Below are 19,182 nucleotides of genomic sequence, written 5' to 3'. Positions count from 1 at the left end.
GTTCGTGTTGTTTGCCCTATATATGATTTGCCGCATTCACTCTTCTGTCACACCAAGACGTCTAAAAATGGCAGACAACCATCTTTCTCTATCAACTTGGTGCAACGGTAGAGTGATGGCACACTGTCACTTGGTGTGCAGAAAGCCCACTCGTACAGACCTATATCTACAAGCTACTAGTTGCCACCTTCCAGCACAAACAATGGGCATTCTCAAAACCTTGATCCGCCGTGCCCATACCATCTCTGACGCCGACAGTCTTCAAGCGGAACTGTAACACCTGCAAAAAGTATTTCTGCAGAATGGCTTTTCACCTAGGCAAGTGAACAGAGTGATGAAGACCTACAACAACGGAACAAGGAAGAGGCCTTCAGGTCGACTGCTTATCTACCATTTATTGGGAATATTTCTTCACAGATAGGCAGAATATTGAGAAAGTATCAAGTGAGAGTCATCTTTCGCCCTCCTTCCAAAATTTCATCACTGGTGGGATCTGTAAAAGACGACCTGGGCCTGCATAAATCAGGTCTTTACAAAATTGCGTGTGAATGCGGCAAATCATATATAGGGCCAACAATACGAACTGTGCAGGAACGCATTGTGGAACACCAACGGCATACTCGCCTTCTCCAACCCACCAAGTCCGCAATCGCCAAACATTGTATTTCCACAGACCATTCCATGAATTACAATGACACAAAAATTTTGGTCCATACATCAAACTTTTGGAGCTTGATTATCAATGAATCTGTGAAAATAAGGACGAATCAGAGAAAAAGATTCATGTAGTCACAAATTTTTTTATGGTGCTAGGAGAGAGTGTCGTGTACAACATACTAAAAATCCCCACCCATGGGGTGTGAGTGTTAGGGCGGGGCGGGGATGGGGGAGCTGCTTAAAGGTAACGTTTTTAAGTTTTTCTTGAATACCTCGAAAACTACGGCTTCTATTGAAAATGTTTTCCAGCACAAAATTAAACTACAATTAATTTACTACAAAAAAGGTCCTATTTATTTTTTCTCTAGAAGTAATAGCTTCTGCATTGCAGGGGATGGAAAAATTAAAAGTTACCGAAAATAGTGTTTTAATGGTATAAAATTAATGCTGATTGTTAAATGACATGGGTTATGGACCAATAGTAAATGACTGTACCATATCTAAGTACAGTAGAACCATGTGTTCTGGGGATGTGACTGGTGGCAGTGGGAGGAAGTGGGGGTGTCAAAGTGTGAGGGAAGGCAGGTCGCCAGAATGGGGTTGCTTACCTCCCTCACTTATGGATCTGCAAAACAAAGAGCAAGTGAGTCCCCACTCACTCTACACCATTATGTTGCAGGAAACAACTACACACTGTTTAAAAATCATATCGAGCCTTCCACAGAATGTCCCATAAATCACTGGTGACTCAGTGTGCAGACACAACTGGAGTGTGTTTATTTTCCACAAAATGTGTTGTGCGCACATGCGTATGGGAAGTGTTTATTTTCCACAAGATGCATTAACACTAAATGAAATTCAGATAATAGTTACTAAGAAAATCAGAAAAATGGTTCAAATGGCTCTGAGCACTATGGGACTTAACATCTGAGGTCATCAGTCCCCTAGAACTTAGAACTACTTAAACCTAACTAACCTAAGGACATCACACACATCCATGCCCGAGGCAGGATTCGAACCTATGACCGTAGAGGTCGCACGGTTCCAGACTGAAGCACCTAGAACCGCTTGGCCACATCGGCCGGCCAAGAAAATCACACATATGAAGAGAATTTATGGAAATATCTGTACACTGCCTTGCACTGCTAGTACAAAAATTAATTGTTAGTCATGCTGTACAACTCTAATGCCCTGCATTACAAGCTCGGGCAGGTCTGATGGGAGGATGGGGGTCTGATGTGAGGAAGAGGCATAACTGATTCCATTCTAGCAAAGAGGGTTGAAGGATCCCTTGGAGCAACTGTCATCTGCTCATCATTAGAGGAGTTTACTGGAATGACTTTTTTAAGTAGGGAGCAGCCAGTTGATCTACAAGTACCACAGTAAAATAGGGATGGACAAGGCCCTGCAAAGATTTATGAGTGGGTCACTGATCATCCTCTCTCTCTCTCTCTCTCTCTCTCTCTCTCTCTCTCTCTCCCCCCCCCCCCCTTTTTTTTCCCAAAATATTGGCTGTAATTCTGGCGCCATGAAACAGTCTAAGAATAATGTGGAGTTGTCTCTGGCTAGTATGAACAATGCTGTAAAAGTGCGTGGTGAAACAGTAACTGTAGGCCCTCTGACAATTTTCCAAAGATCAGCCACTGCAAAAAAGGGTGATGATGTTGCAAAGCTTATGGAATAAAAATTATCTTCATTCCCACCGGCTCTTTTTCATGAATGGGGAATGAGGAAAAGAAAGAAATCTTCTCTATGTTGCTTTTCCAGAGGACAATTATGCAACTTATGACCGAAGAATGATGACCAATATAGTAGGTGGAAGCTTTCCACTTCACCGTGTGAAATTTAATGTGGGCTGCAAGTTTTCTGTACTTTGCAATCAATAGGCTATGTACTCAAACATTATGGTCAGAACTGAACTATGGTTTTTGACGGTTACGGTGACATCAACAGTACAAAATGGGCAGAGCAGAAGAGAAGGGTCCTCACAAAAACTTTAATTGTCAATTTTAGTGAAAGCATGACTGATTGTCACTTTACAACAGGAGAATTTTCTCCCAAACAAAAAGAACAAAAACGAGGTTTATAGAATGCTTCAGTGACAAAATGACAGCAAGGGCTATTCAAAACAGTAGTTACTACAGGAGATGCTGATGATACTATAGCGAAATGTACATTAGAGAAAGCTGACCCGCACCCCATTGTCATGAAAATGGGGGAGGATGTCAACTTGATGGTTTTATTCTTTGCTTTTTCATGACCAGGCACTATACTTCATGTAGCCTGGTAAGGGCAAGGTTGAATCCAAATTGTTTTCAACAACTTCCTTTTGCTGAAATCATCACATCACATCCTCCTCATCCTCCTCCTCCGTGAGCTTAGCAGGTACAATACAACCTCCGCCATTTACAGCAAAAGCGAAGTATAGTACCATCAGAATCTCCTGTAGTAACAACTGTTTTGAATAGCCCTTGCTGTCATTTTGTCACCAAGGCATACTATAAGCCTTGTTTTGTTTTTTCTGCTTGCGAGAAAATCTCCTGTTGAAGAGTGAGTCAGTCATGCTTTCACTAAAACTGAAAGTTTTTGTGAGGACCCTTCTCTTCTGCTCTGCCCATTTTGTACTGTTGATGTCACCATAACAATCAAAAATCATTGTACAATTCTGACCATAATGTTTGAGTATGTAGGCTACGTACTGCTGGTTTACTGAACAGCTTAAGGGGAGTTGGAATGCCGGAAAATGGAAAAAATTCACATTTTCAGTTTTTAACCTTATAACTTAATTTGAAATTTTCTGCTTAAAATGGTGCAAAATTTGTTAAGAAATTCCAATTGGAAGTATTTTTATTTAATTTTTCAAAATTACATGTGCGCCCAGCAAAGTTACCCATCTTGTGATTTGTACACATTTAAATCTTCGCATTTCCGAAAACATTACATATAGAAGGCTGTGGATTTCACTCTTCAGTTGTAGAATCTTTGATCCTTCCATAGGTACCATTGTTTTTACGACTAGCTGTGTTTATTGTTCAGTTTTTGATCTGTGAGTGTTTGTTTTGAGCCTCGAGTTTAGTTTGTCGCTCATTTGGAGTTTGTTATCTGTCTTGTTTTGACTTTCAGTGGTGAGTGCGTAGTTTCTACGATGCCTAGGAGTGCATCATTATTTAAAAAGCGAAAGTTTCGCGGTAATAGATTTACAAATAACGTTTGTTCAAGTGATTCTGCTTCAGCACCTGTTGATGCTGGTGAAAGTTCTGACGTTTGTACAGCTGAGATGTGTGAAGGAGACACGCCCACCAGTGCATCAAAAAAGAAGTTATCAAACTGTGCAAGTGAAATTACAGATGAAGCTTCTAATGAACAATATGTTTTAGTCGACTTTCCTGTTTTTACTGAGTTTATGAAGAAATGTTTGTGTTGTAATCTTTGTGGAGGTTCTTTTGATATGAACATAACAAAATCTATAGGACTTTCCTGCAAAATTGCTATAGTTTGTGCCAGTTGTGAAAATGAGACCTGTTTTTGGAGCTCTAAAACATGCAGTAGCAATTTGTTTGAGAGTAATATCAGGCTAATGTATGCAATGAGAGCAATTGGTAAAGGACATACTGCTGCTCAAACATTTTGTGCCATAATGAATCTTCCACCTCCACCTGCTAAAATTGACAATTACACTGAAGTGATAGGAGATGCTGTTCAGTCTGTAGCAGATTTATCAATGAAAGCTGCTGCCAGTGAAGCAAAATATATAAATGAAGGAAACCCAGATATCCCTGTTGCTTTTGATGGAACCTGGCAGAAAAGGGGTCACACATCCAAAAATGCTGTTGCTACTGTTACTAGTGTGGACAGCGGTAAAGTTTTGGACTATGAAGTGCTCACTAAACATTGTTACCATTGTGCATCTGGTAAGATAGAAGCAGCTCACATATGTAGCAAGAATTATGAAGGTACGAGTGGAGGCATGGAGGCTGCCGCTGCTGTGAAAATGTTTAGCAGATCAGAAAAAGAACGGGGAGTATTTTACACAAAATTCCTTGGAGATGGGGACTCCAAGGCATACAAAAGTGTTACAGAATCCATGCCATATGTCAATAAGACAATAACTAAACTAGAATGTGTCGGTCATGTTCAGAAACGAATGGGCACTCGTCTAAGGAAACTGAAACAGAATCTGAAGGACAAAATTTTGTCAGATGGTAAAACCATTAGAGGTCGCCTGTCAGATAAAATTATAAATGAATTACAACAATACTATGGTATGGCAATAAGAAATAATGCAAATAATTTGCAGGAAATGAGACAAGCTGTATGGGCCACATATTTACATCGATCATCAACTGATGATAATCCTCAACATTTTGCTTGTCCAGATGGTCCTCAGTCATGGTGCAATTATAGAAAATCTCAAGCTACTGGGGATCCTTATCACCATAAAAATTATATTCCATTGGCTGTTATGGAAGTAATTAAACCAATATATAGAGACTTGGGGCATCCTGATCTTCTGCGAAAATGTCTTCATGGTTGTACCCAGAATCAAAACGAGTCGTTCAACAACCTCATTTGGACTCGTGTACCTAAGAATGTATTTGTTGGGATAAAAACATTGAAATGGGGAGTCAGTGATGCTGTTATTTCATTCAATGATGGTCATATGGGTAGGCTAAAGGTCATGGCAAGGCTCGGCATTGCTCCTGGTATCAACACCATCAGAGGTCTTCAGCTTCTGGACAGCGTGCGAGTAAGGAAGGCTCAGTATGCAGCTGAATTTAATACAAAAAAAGCAAGGGCAGCAAGGAGAAGAAAGCTTCTAGGTGAAGAAGAAGAACTAGAAGATGACCCTGATTACTCTGCTGGACACTTTTGATAATAGAATAAAAGGTATTTGTGAATTTTCATAATAAATTACTTTAATCGCATTTTCTGGCATTTGACATTTTTAGTGTTACATGTACCTTTATCTCATAAACCACTCAACCAACAACATTCAAATTTTCAGAAATGCTGCAAAACAGTTCAAAGAGGCCACTGAACTAGAATCATGACAAGAACTGGCTTATTCTCTGAACTAGGGAAGTTTATGTTATACTTTTTCCAATAAAAAATGGCTTAATGGTAAAAAATTCATAAATACTATACCAACAAAAAGAAAACATTGGTTCTAGTTCAGTGGGCTCACAATATATGCTGAAAACCTCTGCCAGAATTTCAAAGTTCTGAAGATAATAGTTCCAAAGAAAAAGGTACACAAAGTTAGCAAATTTAACATTGGCGAGATAGGGCATTCCAACTCCCCTTAAAGTCCCAAGCAAATGAAGACAATATCCAATGTCATTGCACAGGCTGGTGAGAAAAGGTTTCTGGAAATTTATCACGTGCCTGAATATCAGGAAGATCTGAAAACTCCAGTATGCTGCATTCTTCAAAGCATCAACAAAGCCAAATTCAGATCTCTTCTCACTGCTACCATCTACAGGAGCTACACAGCACCTGGGTTTATTTACTGGTGTATTGATTTTCTGTTTTTATATAAATGCTTTTTACAGCACAGTTTCTTGTTACTTACAGATGTTTGGTAACAACAATGGCTTAACAGGCCCCTACTGCAGACTGAGTGGGGATGGAACTGACAGGAGAATGGATTACTCTAGCCAAAGACAAACAAAGACCCAGTAGCACCTGAAGCTCTACCGAACATCTTCTGCCAACATTCTGCTGGGTGTGGAATAATGATGTGGATGCTGAAAAGCTGGCATTACATGTTCTTTAGTACGTGTGCAAATGGTGCACTGTTGCCCAATCTGCAACATGATGATGAAGAAGATACACTACTGGCTATTAACATTGCTACACCAAGAAGAAGTGCAGATGATAAACGGGTATTCATTGGACAAAAATATTATACGAGAACTGACATGTGATTACATTTTCATGCAATTTGGGTGCATAGATCCTGAGAAATCAGTACCCAGAACAACCATCACTGGCCGTAATAACGGCCTTGAAACGCCTGGGCATTGAGTCAAACAGAGCTTGGATGGCGTGTACAGGTACAGCTGCCCATGCAGCTTTAACACGATACCACAGTTCATCAAGAGTAGTGACTGGCATATTGTGACGAGCCAGTTGCTCGGCCACCATTGACCAGACGTTTTCAATTGGTGAGAGATCTGGAGAATGTGCTGGCCAGGGCAGCAGTCGAATATTTTCTGTATCCAGAAAGGCTCGTACAGGACCTGCAACATGCGGTCGTGCATTATCCTGCTGAAATGTAGGGTTTCGCAGGGACCGATTGAAGGGTAGAGCCACGGGTCGTAACACATCTGAAATGTAACGTCCACTGCCGTCAATGCGAACAAGAGGTGACAGAGACGTGTAACCAATGGCACTCCATACCATCACGCCGGGTGATATGCCAGTATGGCGATGACGAATACACACTTCCAATGTGCGTTCACCGCGATGAAGCCAAACACGGATGCGACCATCATGATGCTGTAAACAGAACCTGGATTCATCCAAAAAAATGACGTTTTACCATTCGTGCACCCAGGTTCGTCATTGAGTACACCATCGCAGGCGCTCCTATCTGTGATGCAGCGTCAAGGGTAACCGCAGCCATGGTTTCCGAGCTGATAGTCCATGCTGCTGCAAACGTCGTCGAACTGTTCGTGCATATGATTGTTGTCTTGCAAATGTGCCCATCAGTTGACTCAGGGATCGACACGTGGCTGCACAATCTGTTACAGCCATGCGGATAAGATGCCTGTCATCTCGACTGCTAGTGATACGAGGCCGTTGGGATCCAGCATGGCATTCCGTATTACCCTCCTGAACACACCGATTCCATATTCTGCTAACAGTCATTGGATCTCGACCAACGCGAGCAACAATGTTGCGATACGATAAACCGCAATTGCGATAGGCTACAATCCGACCTTTATCAAAGTCGGAAACGTGATGGTACGCATTTTTCCTCCTTACATGAGGCATCACAACAACGTTTCACTAGGCAACGCCGGTTAACTGCTGTTTGTGTATGAGAAATTGGTGGAAACTTTCCTCATGTGAACACGTTGTAGGTGTCGCCAGTGGTGCCAACCTTGTGTGAATGCTATGAAAAGCTAATCGTTTGCATATCACAGCATCTTCTTCCTGTTGGTTAAATTTCACGCCTGCAGCACGTTATCTTCATGGTGCAGTAATTTTAATGGCCAGTAGTGTAAAATTGTTGATTTTTGAAATGTACCCATTCAAGGTAAGATGATGTTATAAAGTAACTAATGTAGATTTTATTATTATTTATAAATTCAATGGGCATTGAACATTGATTTTATACCATTAAAATTCTATTTTTTAATAATTTGCAATTTTTCCATTGCCTGCAATGTAGAATCTATTAAGTCTAGAGCAAAAACGGATAGGAACTCTTCTCTAGGAAATTTGATGTAGTTTAATTTTGCACTGGGAAACATTTTCAACAGAAGCCGCAGTTTTCGCATTATTCAAGAAAAACGTGAAAGTGACATTTAATGCTCACAAGATGAGGATTTTCAGTATGTTGTTCACGAGACACTCCTCTATCACTGTATAAAAAAATTGTGACTGCAGGAATTTTTTCTGCTAATTTTCCTTTGTTGCTTGCTCTATATCTGTACAGTGTGAAAATCGGCAACTGATATTACATAATGGAAAGTGTGAGGTCATCCACATGAGTGCTAAAAGGAATCTGTTAAACTTCGGTTACATGATAAATCTATCAAATCTGAAGGCCGCCAATTCAACTAAATACCAAGGAATTACAATTACAAACAACTTTAATTGGAAAGAACACCTAGAAAATGTTGTGGGGCAGGTGATCCAAATACTGTGTCTTATTGGCAGAACGTATAGAAGGTGCAACACATTGACTAGAGATTGCCTACACTTTGCTTGTCCATCCTCTTTTGGAGTACTGCAGTATGCAATCCTTACCAGATAGGATTAACGGAGTACATCGAGAAAGATCAAATAGGGAATTAGTGTGAAGGTGATTTGATCAATTCTCTGCCAGGCATTAACTGTGATTTGCAGAGTAGCCATGTGGATGTAGACTAATGATCCATGTCAGTGTACTTCAAAACTGGCAAATGTGATTAACACTATGCCGTCCGATGACACTACAGTGGTGTCGTGCATGAAATAGCGGTCAACAGCCGGTGACACGACAGTGGTGTAGTCTGCATAGTATCGCTCAGTGGCCGGCGACACCAGAGTGGTGGTGTGAGCATAGTATCGTGCAGTAGATGGCGACAGCTCGTTAGTATCTTTTGCATTCTGTTGGTGTTTTGTTTAGGTAACAATAAGTTACACACCTCAACAAGTGTTTTGTTTTTGTAAGTACTTGTGCCCTTTCATCATGGAAGATGAAAGAGACAATGAGATTATTTACGATGAATGCGCGGACATCTTGTCAAATGACGTTCCGGACAACTTGGCCGATTGGATATCAAAAAAATGGAAGTGAAGCAAAATTGTAGGAAGATAGTTAAATATGTGCAAGAAGAATTCGGCGAACGCTACGATTACCAACTGATTCGGCTAAATCAGACAGTGCACAGTGGTCAGAGAGTGATTTACCGAGGACCAATAATAAATTTGAAGGATCCCCGGGTCCTAATATATTTCCCAAAGATACACAAGAGCGTCGAGGATATCGTACAATTATATATTGGGAACGATCTAGCTGAATACATTAACAACGAAACCCAAAAGTACTACAGTCAAAATTGCAATAAAAGAAACTGGATTTTAAAAAAATGCCAAATTTGTCGACATTATGGGACCCACTCTTAGAAAATGGTTTGGGCTTGATATCCTTAAGTGAATTGTAAGAATCCGTTGATAGACACACTGATATTTCGCAAAACAATGTCCCACAACCGATTCAGACAAATATTACCATTTTTACATTTTTCTGACAGAAACAATAAACTGGATAGTGCTGACCGGCTTGTCAAAGTGCAATTTCTAATTGATAATTTTTACAAAAAGTTTAAAGAAATGTTTAATCTAAGTCAAAACATCTCAACTGCTGAAGGAATCGTACTGTGGCGTGGATGGTTAAATTTTAAAGTTCACAATACATCAAAAATTGTGAAATACAGAATCCTCATTTGGATGCTGTGCAATTCAAATACGGGATACATTTCCTCATTCAAGATATATTTCGGCACTGGACAGCCTTTAGCAAAAACAGTGATGGAACTACTGACACCTTCTGATGGAAAGTGGCATCACCTCTGCATGGATAATTATTATAAGAGTGTAGAACTTGCAGAGGGGGGTTGGGTTGTTTGAGGAAGGAGACCAGACAGCTTGGTCATCAGTCTCACCGGAATAGGGAAGGAAGTCGGCCGTGCCCTTTCAGAGGAACCATCCCGGCATTTGCCTGGAGTGATTTAGTGAAATCACGGAAAACCTAAATCAGGATGGCCGGACGCGGGATTGAACCGCCGTCCTCCCAAATGGAACTTGCAGAGGAGTTACTTGAAATGAAAATTCGAGTTTGTGGAACGGTATGGCAAAATAGAGGATTTCTGGAAAATTAAAGCGCGCAAAAGTCAATGTAACTTCCTGGCAGATTAAAACTGTGTGGCGGACCAAGACTTGAACTCGGGACCTTTGCCTGTCGCAGGCAAGTGCTCTTTCTTTCTTTATTTATTTATTTATTTATTTATTTGAGATACATATTCCATAGATCCAGTATGGCATGATTACGCTTGGATGCGTAACGAGTCAAAGCAGATACAATATAGATATCATACAATACAAAACATACTGATATATTACACATGGTAGATGAATGATTCAGAATTGGTACAATACAATAATATAATCAAGATAATAAACAATACAGTACAAAAATACAATAGTGATAAAAAAACAATACAGATAACAATGACAAAGGAAATAATCTGAATTACTACTCAAATTACTGATCTCTGTTGAAGAATTCATCTAAAGAGTAGAAACATTTTTCCCATAGAAATTCCTTTAGCTTTTTTTTTGAATAGCATTTTATTTTCTTTAAGACACTTTATATTACTCGGGAGTGTGTTAAAGATTTTAGAACTTGTGTACTTTACCCCTTTTTGCACCAGAGAGAGATTTTTCCATTCACAGTGCATATCACCTTTCCGCCTTGTGTTATAATGATGGTATGCCTCATTTGTTTCATATTCAGAGAAATTGAGAAGAGTGAAAGCCATGAGTGAGAGGAGATATTGTGAGGTAGTAGTTAATATACCTAACTGTTTAAAGAGATTTCGACATGAGGTTCTTGGAGGGACACTACAAATAATTCGGACTACTTTTTTCTGGCTTACAAAAATTTTTTTTGAAAGTGGTGAGTTGCCCCAAAAGATTATTCCATAGCACATCACTGAATGAAAGTAGCCAAAATACGCAGACTTTGATACGTTGATGTCTCCAATTTTGGAGATTATTCGGATGGCAAATGTTGCTGAGCTAAGCTTTTTTAGTGTTTGCTGTATGTGGAATTCCCAGTTGAGCCGGTTATCTATGTGAACGCCTAGGAACTTTGTGCACTGAACGCTCTGCAACTGTTGGCTCTCGTGTGCAATGTTAAACTCTTCTGGGCTTATGTAACTGGATTGGAACTGCATGTAATTTGTTTTACTGAGGTTTATTGCTAGAGAATTTGTTGTGAACCAGTTCAGAGCATTTGCAAGTGCTTGGTTGGCATTTAACTCTACGTCAGTGGAGGTTTTGCTGGCCGTCACTATACTTGTGTCATCGGCAAACATTGTGATGTTGCTAGCACTATTTGAGGACAGGGGTAGGTCATTAATATATATAATAAATAGGAGGGGACCAAGGACTGACCCTTGTGGAACTCCATGATGTACTGTTCCCCAGTCAGACTCTACCTCTCCTACTTGTAGATTGTTAACACCTAATACTATTTTTTGTTGTCTGTCTTCTAGATATGATCTGAGCCAGTTACCCATTTGTCCACGGATTCCATATTGTGCTGCTTTTCCTAAAAGTATTGTGTGATCAATGCAGTCGAAAGCCTTAGTCAGGTCACAGAATATGCCAACGGGTAATTTTTTCTTGTCAAGGCATTCTAAAACATTATTTGTAAGTGCATAGATTGCTTCAGTTGTAGATATGCCCGATCTGAAACCAAATTATTGTTTACTAATTAGTGCAAATTTTTCAAGGTGACTGAATCCTGACGTATATTAATTTTTCAAAGACTTTAGAAAATGCTGTTACAGGAGAGATAGGACGATAGTTGGAAACATCTGTGGGATCACCTTTTTTGTAGAGGGGCCTCACAGTAACATACTTAATTCTGTCAGGGAAGATACCTTGATTTAGAGAGGAATTGAATATATGAGCTAGAACTTTAGAGAGTTGATTACAGCTGGCTTTTAGCAGTTTGCTGGAAATGTCTACACCCGACGAATTTTTACTTTTTAGAGACATTATGGGTTTTTTTTACTTCTTGCACGGTTATGGGGGCCCATACCTATCATGCCTATAGAGTTAGGGAAAAGTTCTTTCAGAGTTTTTATTGCCTTTTCTGAAGAGCCTTTGCATGCTGTTTTCTTAGCAACAGTTAAAAAGTGCTCATTAAAGATTTTAGCTACATTATCTTGATTTTGAACTAGCTTACCTTCATTGTTAAGAGCAATATTTTGGGTCTTGTTGGGGTAATTTGCACCAGTCTCATTTCGTATCACTTCCCATATAGTTTTGGTTTTATTAGTGGAGTTTTTGAGCACAGATACATACTTTTTAATTTCAGAATGACTTTGTTCAATATTTTACAGTATTTTTTATAGTTATTTAAAAGGTTAGGGTCATCTGATTTTTTTGAGGCAATGTACAACTCTTTCTTTTGCAAGAAATCCTAATTCCAGTGGTAATCCAAGGCTTGTTGGTGGATTTTTTAGTATGGGTTATATATATTCTTTTTGGGAAGGTACTTTCAAATATTAGAGGCACTTCATTACTGAGAAGGTTGTATTTGGAATTGGCATTTTCTACATTATACACTGGACTCCAGTCTACATTTTGGAGACATGATTTAAAGATCTCAATAGTTTCATCAGTAGATTTCCTAGTAATTTTCCAGTTGGGGCCACTATTAATCTCACAAATACTTGAATTGTTAATGGTGAGTCTATGTCCATCATGGTCAGAGAGACCATTCAGAACTTGCCTGACAGCTATATCATCAATCTCGGTTATGTCAATAAATACATTATCAATTAATGATTTCGTTCGTGAAGTTATTCTGGTGGGAAAATTTGCAACAGAAGCAAGATTATATGAGGACATCAAGTTCTCAAGATCTACTCTGTCTCTGGAGTTTGTTGGGAAATTTGCATTGAAGTCTCCAACAACTATGACATCTCTACTGAGTTTAAATATTGTGTATTAAGAGTGCATCTAACTGTTTCAAAAAAATGCTGAAGTTACCTGAAGGTGCCCTGTATAAAGCTACTACTGCTATATAAGAGTTATTTAAAGCCAGCTCTATGGCACACGCTTCAAACTGTTGACCTATACAAAAATTCAGCACATTAATTACACTACATGTGATGCTGTTGCTGACCTAGATCGCTACTCCACCTTTTTCTATAAATTTCCTACAGTAAGATGTTGCTAAGCAGTAATTATCTATAGCAAGTTTTTCAATATCTGACATAACATGGTGCTCACCAAAGCACAGAACATGGGCACAATCTATACCTTGTGGCTCCTGGATATTAATTAAGAGTTCATTAATCTTGTTGCTCAGGCTACATATGTTTTTATGGTCTGTTTCCATGTACTGGGAGCCTGGGAAGAATCAGCTTTACCTGGTGTTTTCAGCAACCATTTGTCCAATGTCGTCTGTCTATACCCATTCCTGCAGTCTTCTTGTGATGTGGAGCACTCATTCTTCGAATCTGTGTGTTTTGAGTATACGTTGTTCCTGGCATTTACAACGATTTCACAAATAATGGAGGATAAGTGACTTTTTCCGTGCCGATTGAGGTAAAGGCCGTGGGTGGTGTAAAGATCTCTACTAAAATTTTGCACGTTAACCATTTGTACATTTGCGTAACGGTTGCAAATTTCTGCATATTGACTGTTTGTATATGCTACTGCCCTGTTTACACACGAGAATTGAGGCAAGTCATACCTGTGTGGAATATCGAGAACAATGACGTTTGAGTCATTTAGATGGTTTAGAGCAGATTTTAGGGCATTAACAGGATGCAAACCATCGTTGTGTGCGACGTCATTTGCACCATCACAGGTTACAATGAAGTCTTCCTTCACTGTCTTTCGAGAGATATTGTTTACAGTTGAAAGTACTTGGTCAAGACGAGCGCCAGGTTTAATAAAACCTGAAGCATTTACTTCACTGTTTACGCTTTTTAATTCGTGTGCAAAGCCTCTAAGGTGACTATCACCCATTAAACATACATTTATTCTTCTTGCTGCATTTGTGGTGTTAGTTAAATTAACTGTCGTCTTGAATGTTGAATTTACCTTGCTTCTGTTTACGAGTGACAGTTTTGGCTGGCGAGGTTCCACATTTTGCTTAATAACAGGCTTTTCTTTCAGATGGTGCACAATTTGTTCTTTTGTAGATAGGCCTGCCGTTTTTTTTGGAGCACGGGAGGAGAATTTATTACTAAAGACGACGAAATGATTGCGCTATGGTTAGCGTCACTGGTACACCCAGAATGTGTTGGAAAACTTGAAATGGCGACAGAATCTTCGGTCACTGTGTACACTTTATTTCTGTCGAATTCACTTACGCCCTGCTCGGTGATTTTTAGTTTTCTATGATCATTTTCAAGACATTTGAGTCTATCAGCTAACACTTTGTTTTCTGCCAAGGATCTGCGCACAATTTCTTGCAACGAATTAATAGTTTCAACTAGTTTTGCTTTGTCAGGATGGACTTCACATGTTACACACTTACATTTTGATCTGGATGGTTTTTCGCTGCGGGTTTTTTGCGTGGCGCTAGACTTGAAACTTTGCAAAGCACTTTCGTTGATCATCTTCTTGCTATTGATGAGGGATAACATTTGAAAATTCAAAATAACTGGAGGCACAAATTCACTAAACTTCACAATCGCCGCCATCTTAAATTGCAAGGTGTAGCATCTACCAACGGAGCTACCCAAGCACGACTCACGCCCCGTCCTCACAGCTTTACTTCTGCCAGTACTTCATCTCCTACCTTCCAAACTTTACAGAAGCTCTCCTGTGAACCTTGCAGAACTAGCACTCCTGAAAGAAAGAATATTGCAGAGAAATGGCTTAGCCACAGCCTGGGGGATGTTTTCAGAATGAGATTTTCACTCTGCAGCGGAGTGTACGCTGATATGCAACTTCCTGGCAGATTAAAACTGTGTACCGGACAGAGACTCGAACTCGGGACCTTTGCCTTTTGCGGGCAAGTCTCCGCGATATCCTTTCTTTCAGGAGTGCTAGTTCTGCAAGGTTCGCAGGAGAGCTTCTGTAAAGTTTGGAAGGTAGGAGACGAGGTACTGGCAGAAGTAAAGCTGTGAGGACGGGGTGTGAGTCATGCTTGGGTAGCTCAGTTGGTAGAGCACTTGCCCGCGAAAGGCAAAGGTCCCGAGTTCGAGTTTCAGTCCAGCACACAGTTTTAATCTGCCAGGAAGTTTCAGCATTTTTAATGCTATATATTTAAAGATTATCTCACAAGAAACATTTTTATTAATATAATATGGAGTCCGCAGTTAATAATGTTCAAGTAGTTAATGTTTTTATGTTTTTTTCCTCCCTTGTTTGATATTTTTTAAATCTATCTTATAATATTTTAATAATTGGAATATTTTTCTTTGCCTTTTTCTTTGAAGTAAAATATTGAGAGTTGTGATTAATAAGCTATATATATATATATATATATATATGAGACTGCCTGAGTGACTGCCTGTGACTGACTGACCGAACATTGCCTAGTCCAATCTGCTAAGGATAGAAACTTGGAGTGAGTTGGAGTGAGGGCGTGGACCTTCTACTGTAGGCATCGTTTAAGAATGAACTGTCTGAAATTCCATTCCTAAGGGAGTGAAATAAGGGGGAAGGCTTTATGAAGATATGTTGCAATTAAGGAATTTTTTAAGTTAGAACTACAAAAACTGGCATTTGGTTTCTCGATTAGAAAATAACAAATATGGTTTCAGCCTTTTTGGAAATTAAACCACTAAGGGCGTAAAATAGTGAGTGAAAGTTTTCTTGAAAATAAACAATTACTAAAGAACAGCTAAGGAATTTACAAGGCTACATCTATGACAATTGGTATTTTACTTCTCAGGTAGAAATAAAAAAATAAATGTTTCAGCATTTCTGGAAATTCAATCCCTAATGTAGTGCACTGTTCTTTTTTTAAAAAAATTTTCATTATATTAAAAATATTTTAGAAGCTAAATTTATGAAAATTGATATTTCACTTCTCAGATATAAAGTGATATTTGTTAGGGGATGAAAGCTGCTATGGAAACATCTACAAAAGAACGCAAAATGGCATGATTAACAAAAACTTTGGACTCCAGCTACCAGAATCGCTTTGTAGTCAGAAATACAGTTGGAAAGTACCACACTTATATCGCCTTAATTAGCATGAAAAGCTCACAAGATGTTGCAATTTGTTAACAACATAAAAATTTGACTAAATAGAAACAAAACAAACCAGTCTATGCGAGTGAAGCAGCAGGCGCTAAGCTAGTCAAATAAATGCACACATATAATGTATTTACAGTTTTTCTTCATGCTCCACAGCACAAAAATTCACCTAAGTATGTTATTGTGTAAGCCTAACTGATTATCTATTTATCAGTGTTCTTGCAATCAGTGTTGTGAAACTTATCTTAGAAACAGGCAAAACATCAATATTTCTCGCACCATGCGCAACACACGAACAAAACCTTGCTGCACTGACATTTTTTCCAGTACAATGTTCATGGAAAACATATTGGATTCACATTGCTAAACACAGATTTATCAGATATCAATTTAGATGTGTACCAAGCATATAATGGTGTATCTTGAAAGACAAGTACTGACAACTGGTTATGTATAAATGCATGAATTTTGATATCATCCATTCCACCTTTTGATTATCTGCTCTGCTGTGAAGTCACATGATTCTGAAGTCACACAATGAAGTTCTTTATCTTCAAAAAGTTAGTTAGGACCGATTGTACAAACTCTGGTTAGCAGCTGGCTGAGCTCCATTCACCAAATAGTGCCGGAGATGTGTTGTACTAACCAGGAATAATGGAAAACCAGAGTATAAACTCGGCATAACGGGTTAGTGAGTTTAACTGGGGAATAAGTTTTGACTATGACAGGGATAGTGATAGAATCAGATAGTGATTATGAGATTTTGGCAGAATTATTTGCTGGAGTGAGAAGAAAGTGAGACGTCGCCCCAATTACTTTGAAGAATATGATGACTTCAAACGTCTATCTAGATTTCATCTATTGAAAGAACACAAAATTCATCTTTTTGATCTTGTACAAGAGAAACTGGAGCATATGACTGAGAGGTGAGACTATTTTTTCTGTTTATTTGTAGTAATATGCATTTGATATCATTCATTTGTGAATGATATCCTACCAGCTGGCGAATATTACAGTTGCTGAAGTATTATGAATAACTATTTTGTTTTATTTAGTAGACAGTGCCAAAACTGATCTAATAGAATTCATAAACTACACCAGTCTTGAGCCCTATTTGTGTTAACGTCTTTTTCATTATTAGACAACAACATTATGATTTTTAATGTAACAAAAAGTTTGATACTACAGTAACGCCCAGAGTTCACTCAGCCACGTGACAGCTGTAGCAGAGAATATTATTCACCCTTGCCTCCCAAAGAGACAGCAACCTTCCGTCTTTTAGCGAAAATATAAGGACCACAGCCATGTTAATGCTTTATAGCAACATAATTGTCTCCCACCTATTTTCATAAACATGTAAACTGTGTATTCTTATTCAAGCTAAGTTTAACCCAAGTCAGTAATTCTCTCTGTGCTGTAAGAGCATAGGCACTTGTCTTTCAGCTAACAGGAATTTAATCTACATAATCACAACAGTGAAGTGTGACTGGAAAATTATGTTTTTAAATTTCTCTTGAACTGTCACATATGGTGCCTCCTGCTTTTCTTTTCTTTCTTTGAGAAATGACTGTTCCACCCTTGAACCAGCTACTTCTGACATTCAGATACTTTGCCTCCATCCACTGGAGACGTCACTGGTACTGATGAAGGTACAGCCAGGGGTATAATAAAAAGGATGTGTATGACAATGAGCAATATGAACAAAAGACAATTTTGTTAATTATTTCAGTTCTCTGCTTTAATTAAATGAAAATAAAATAAACAAATGTATATTGATTAATATATTTTTATTCTGAAATCTTTTTTTAATTCTTTCTTTTCTAGTTCTTATTTTGAGCTTGATACTCCTGTTTTAACCAATACAGTTCTTCCTCCTTTCTCTGGGTCTGCTACTTTTGAAGCACCATCTAAACTCCACTAATTCTTTCATATTTGAGAACACATATTTTTATTCTGAAAAGAAAATTAAGTTTTAAGCTGAGATGATAGTAGAAAAGGAAGAATGACATGTGTCACGTCTTCTCTTACTTCCCCTTTCCTCCCAGATTACATATAGCTGCTAGAGATGAATGTACAAGCCAAAATTGTGTATGAAATAGTTACTGTTCCTCAAACATTTGGGATGAGAGACAAACACAACAGCTACAGCTTGCATACACACATAAATCCATTTCTACCCAGGCAATACAACACATATTATGGTTGTACATTCTAAATGTTGGCATCTTATTCTTCATATACAACCCCAATATAATTATTAATAATCATCATATCACAAACAGGATTTGTATACACCCGAGAACTGCAAAAGAGGATGTAAAACTACTGTTCACTAATTCGGCATAGGTACTTTCTGTACAACACCAATTGTTGCTGTAATGAATTAATGATTCAAACACTTAAGTAAAACAGCAAGCTATCCAGTAATACCTTTCAGAATTGTCAGTCAAATCAGTCTCCATGATGGTTAAGTTGTCGCAGTTTGTTGGAGACTGAAAAGACCAATTATTTCACAAAGCTGATTGCATCGATGGTTGCTACTGTAGTAAGTGCTTTCTTTCAAGTCATTATCAACCATACAACTAGATCTGATGGAATATTATCTTGCCTAGAAATGTCATTCGAGTCTAACTGACTGTGGCAGCCTTCCGTTGACAACTTAATCAAATCGTATATTTTACTGTAAATAACTTATAACCTACATTTCATGTATTGGGAACCACCAATCTGTAGCCTCTGCTACCTCGTTTTGTTATAACTGCTCTGCTGGTCTACGTGAAACTGCTTGTGAACTGAAACTTGCATATTCTTATCAGATAATTTATTCAGAAACTTAGAAAGATCTCTTCC

General features: G+C 38.7%; 1 protein-coding gene across 3 annotated transcripts in view; it reads right to left on the bottom strand.

The window, feature by feature from the left end:
* The window catches only part of LOC124556634 (ubiquitin-conjugating enzyme E2 H), a 151,289-nt gene that overhangs the window by 53,096 nt on the left and 79,011 nt on the right, over positions 1-19,182 (bottom strand). Inside the window, exon 5 of one of the 3 annotated variants that reach the window (XM_047130604.1) lies at positions 18,139-18,285. The exons of the other annotated variants lie outside the window; for them this stretch is intronic. Within the exon in view, the coding sequence (XP_046986560.1) occupies positions 18,281-18,285 (5 nt within the window). The 3' untranslated portion in view covers positions 18,139-18,280. Of the gene's footprint in view, positions 1-18,138; positions 18,286-19,182 lie in introns of those variants that run through there. 3 annotated transcript variants of the gene reach the window in all.

This window comes from Schistocerca americana, chromosome X, assembly GCF_021461395.2.
Source record: "Schistocerca americana isolate TAMUIC-IGC-003095 chromosome X, iqSchAmer2.1, whole genome shotgun sequence".
NCBI classification, from domain to species: domain Eukaryota; kingdom Metazoa; phylum Arthropoda; class Insecta; order Orthoptera; family Acrididae; genus Schistocerca; species Schistocerca americana.
The sequence above is the reverse complement of the archived record's forward strand: the minus strand, read 5'-3'. Positions and strand labels throughout refer to the sequence as shown.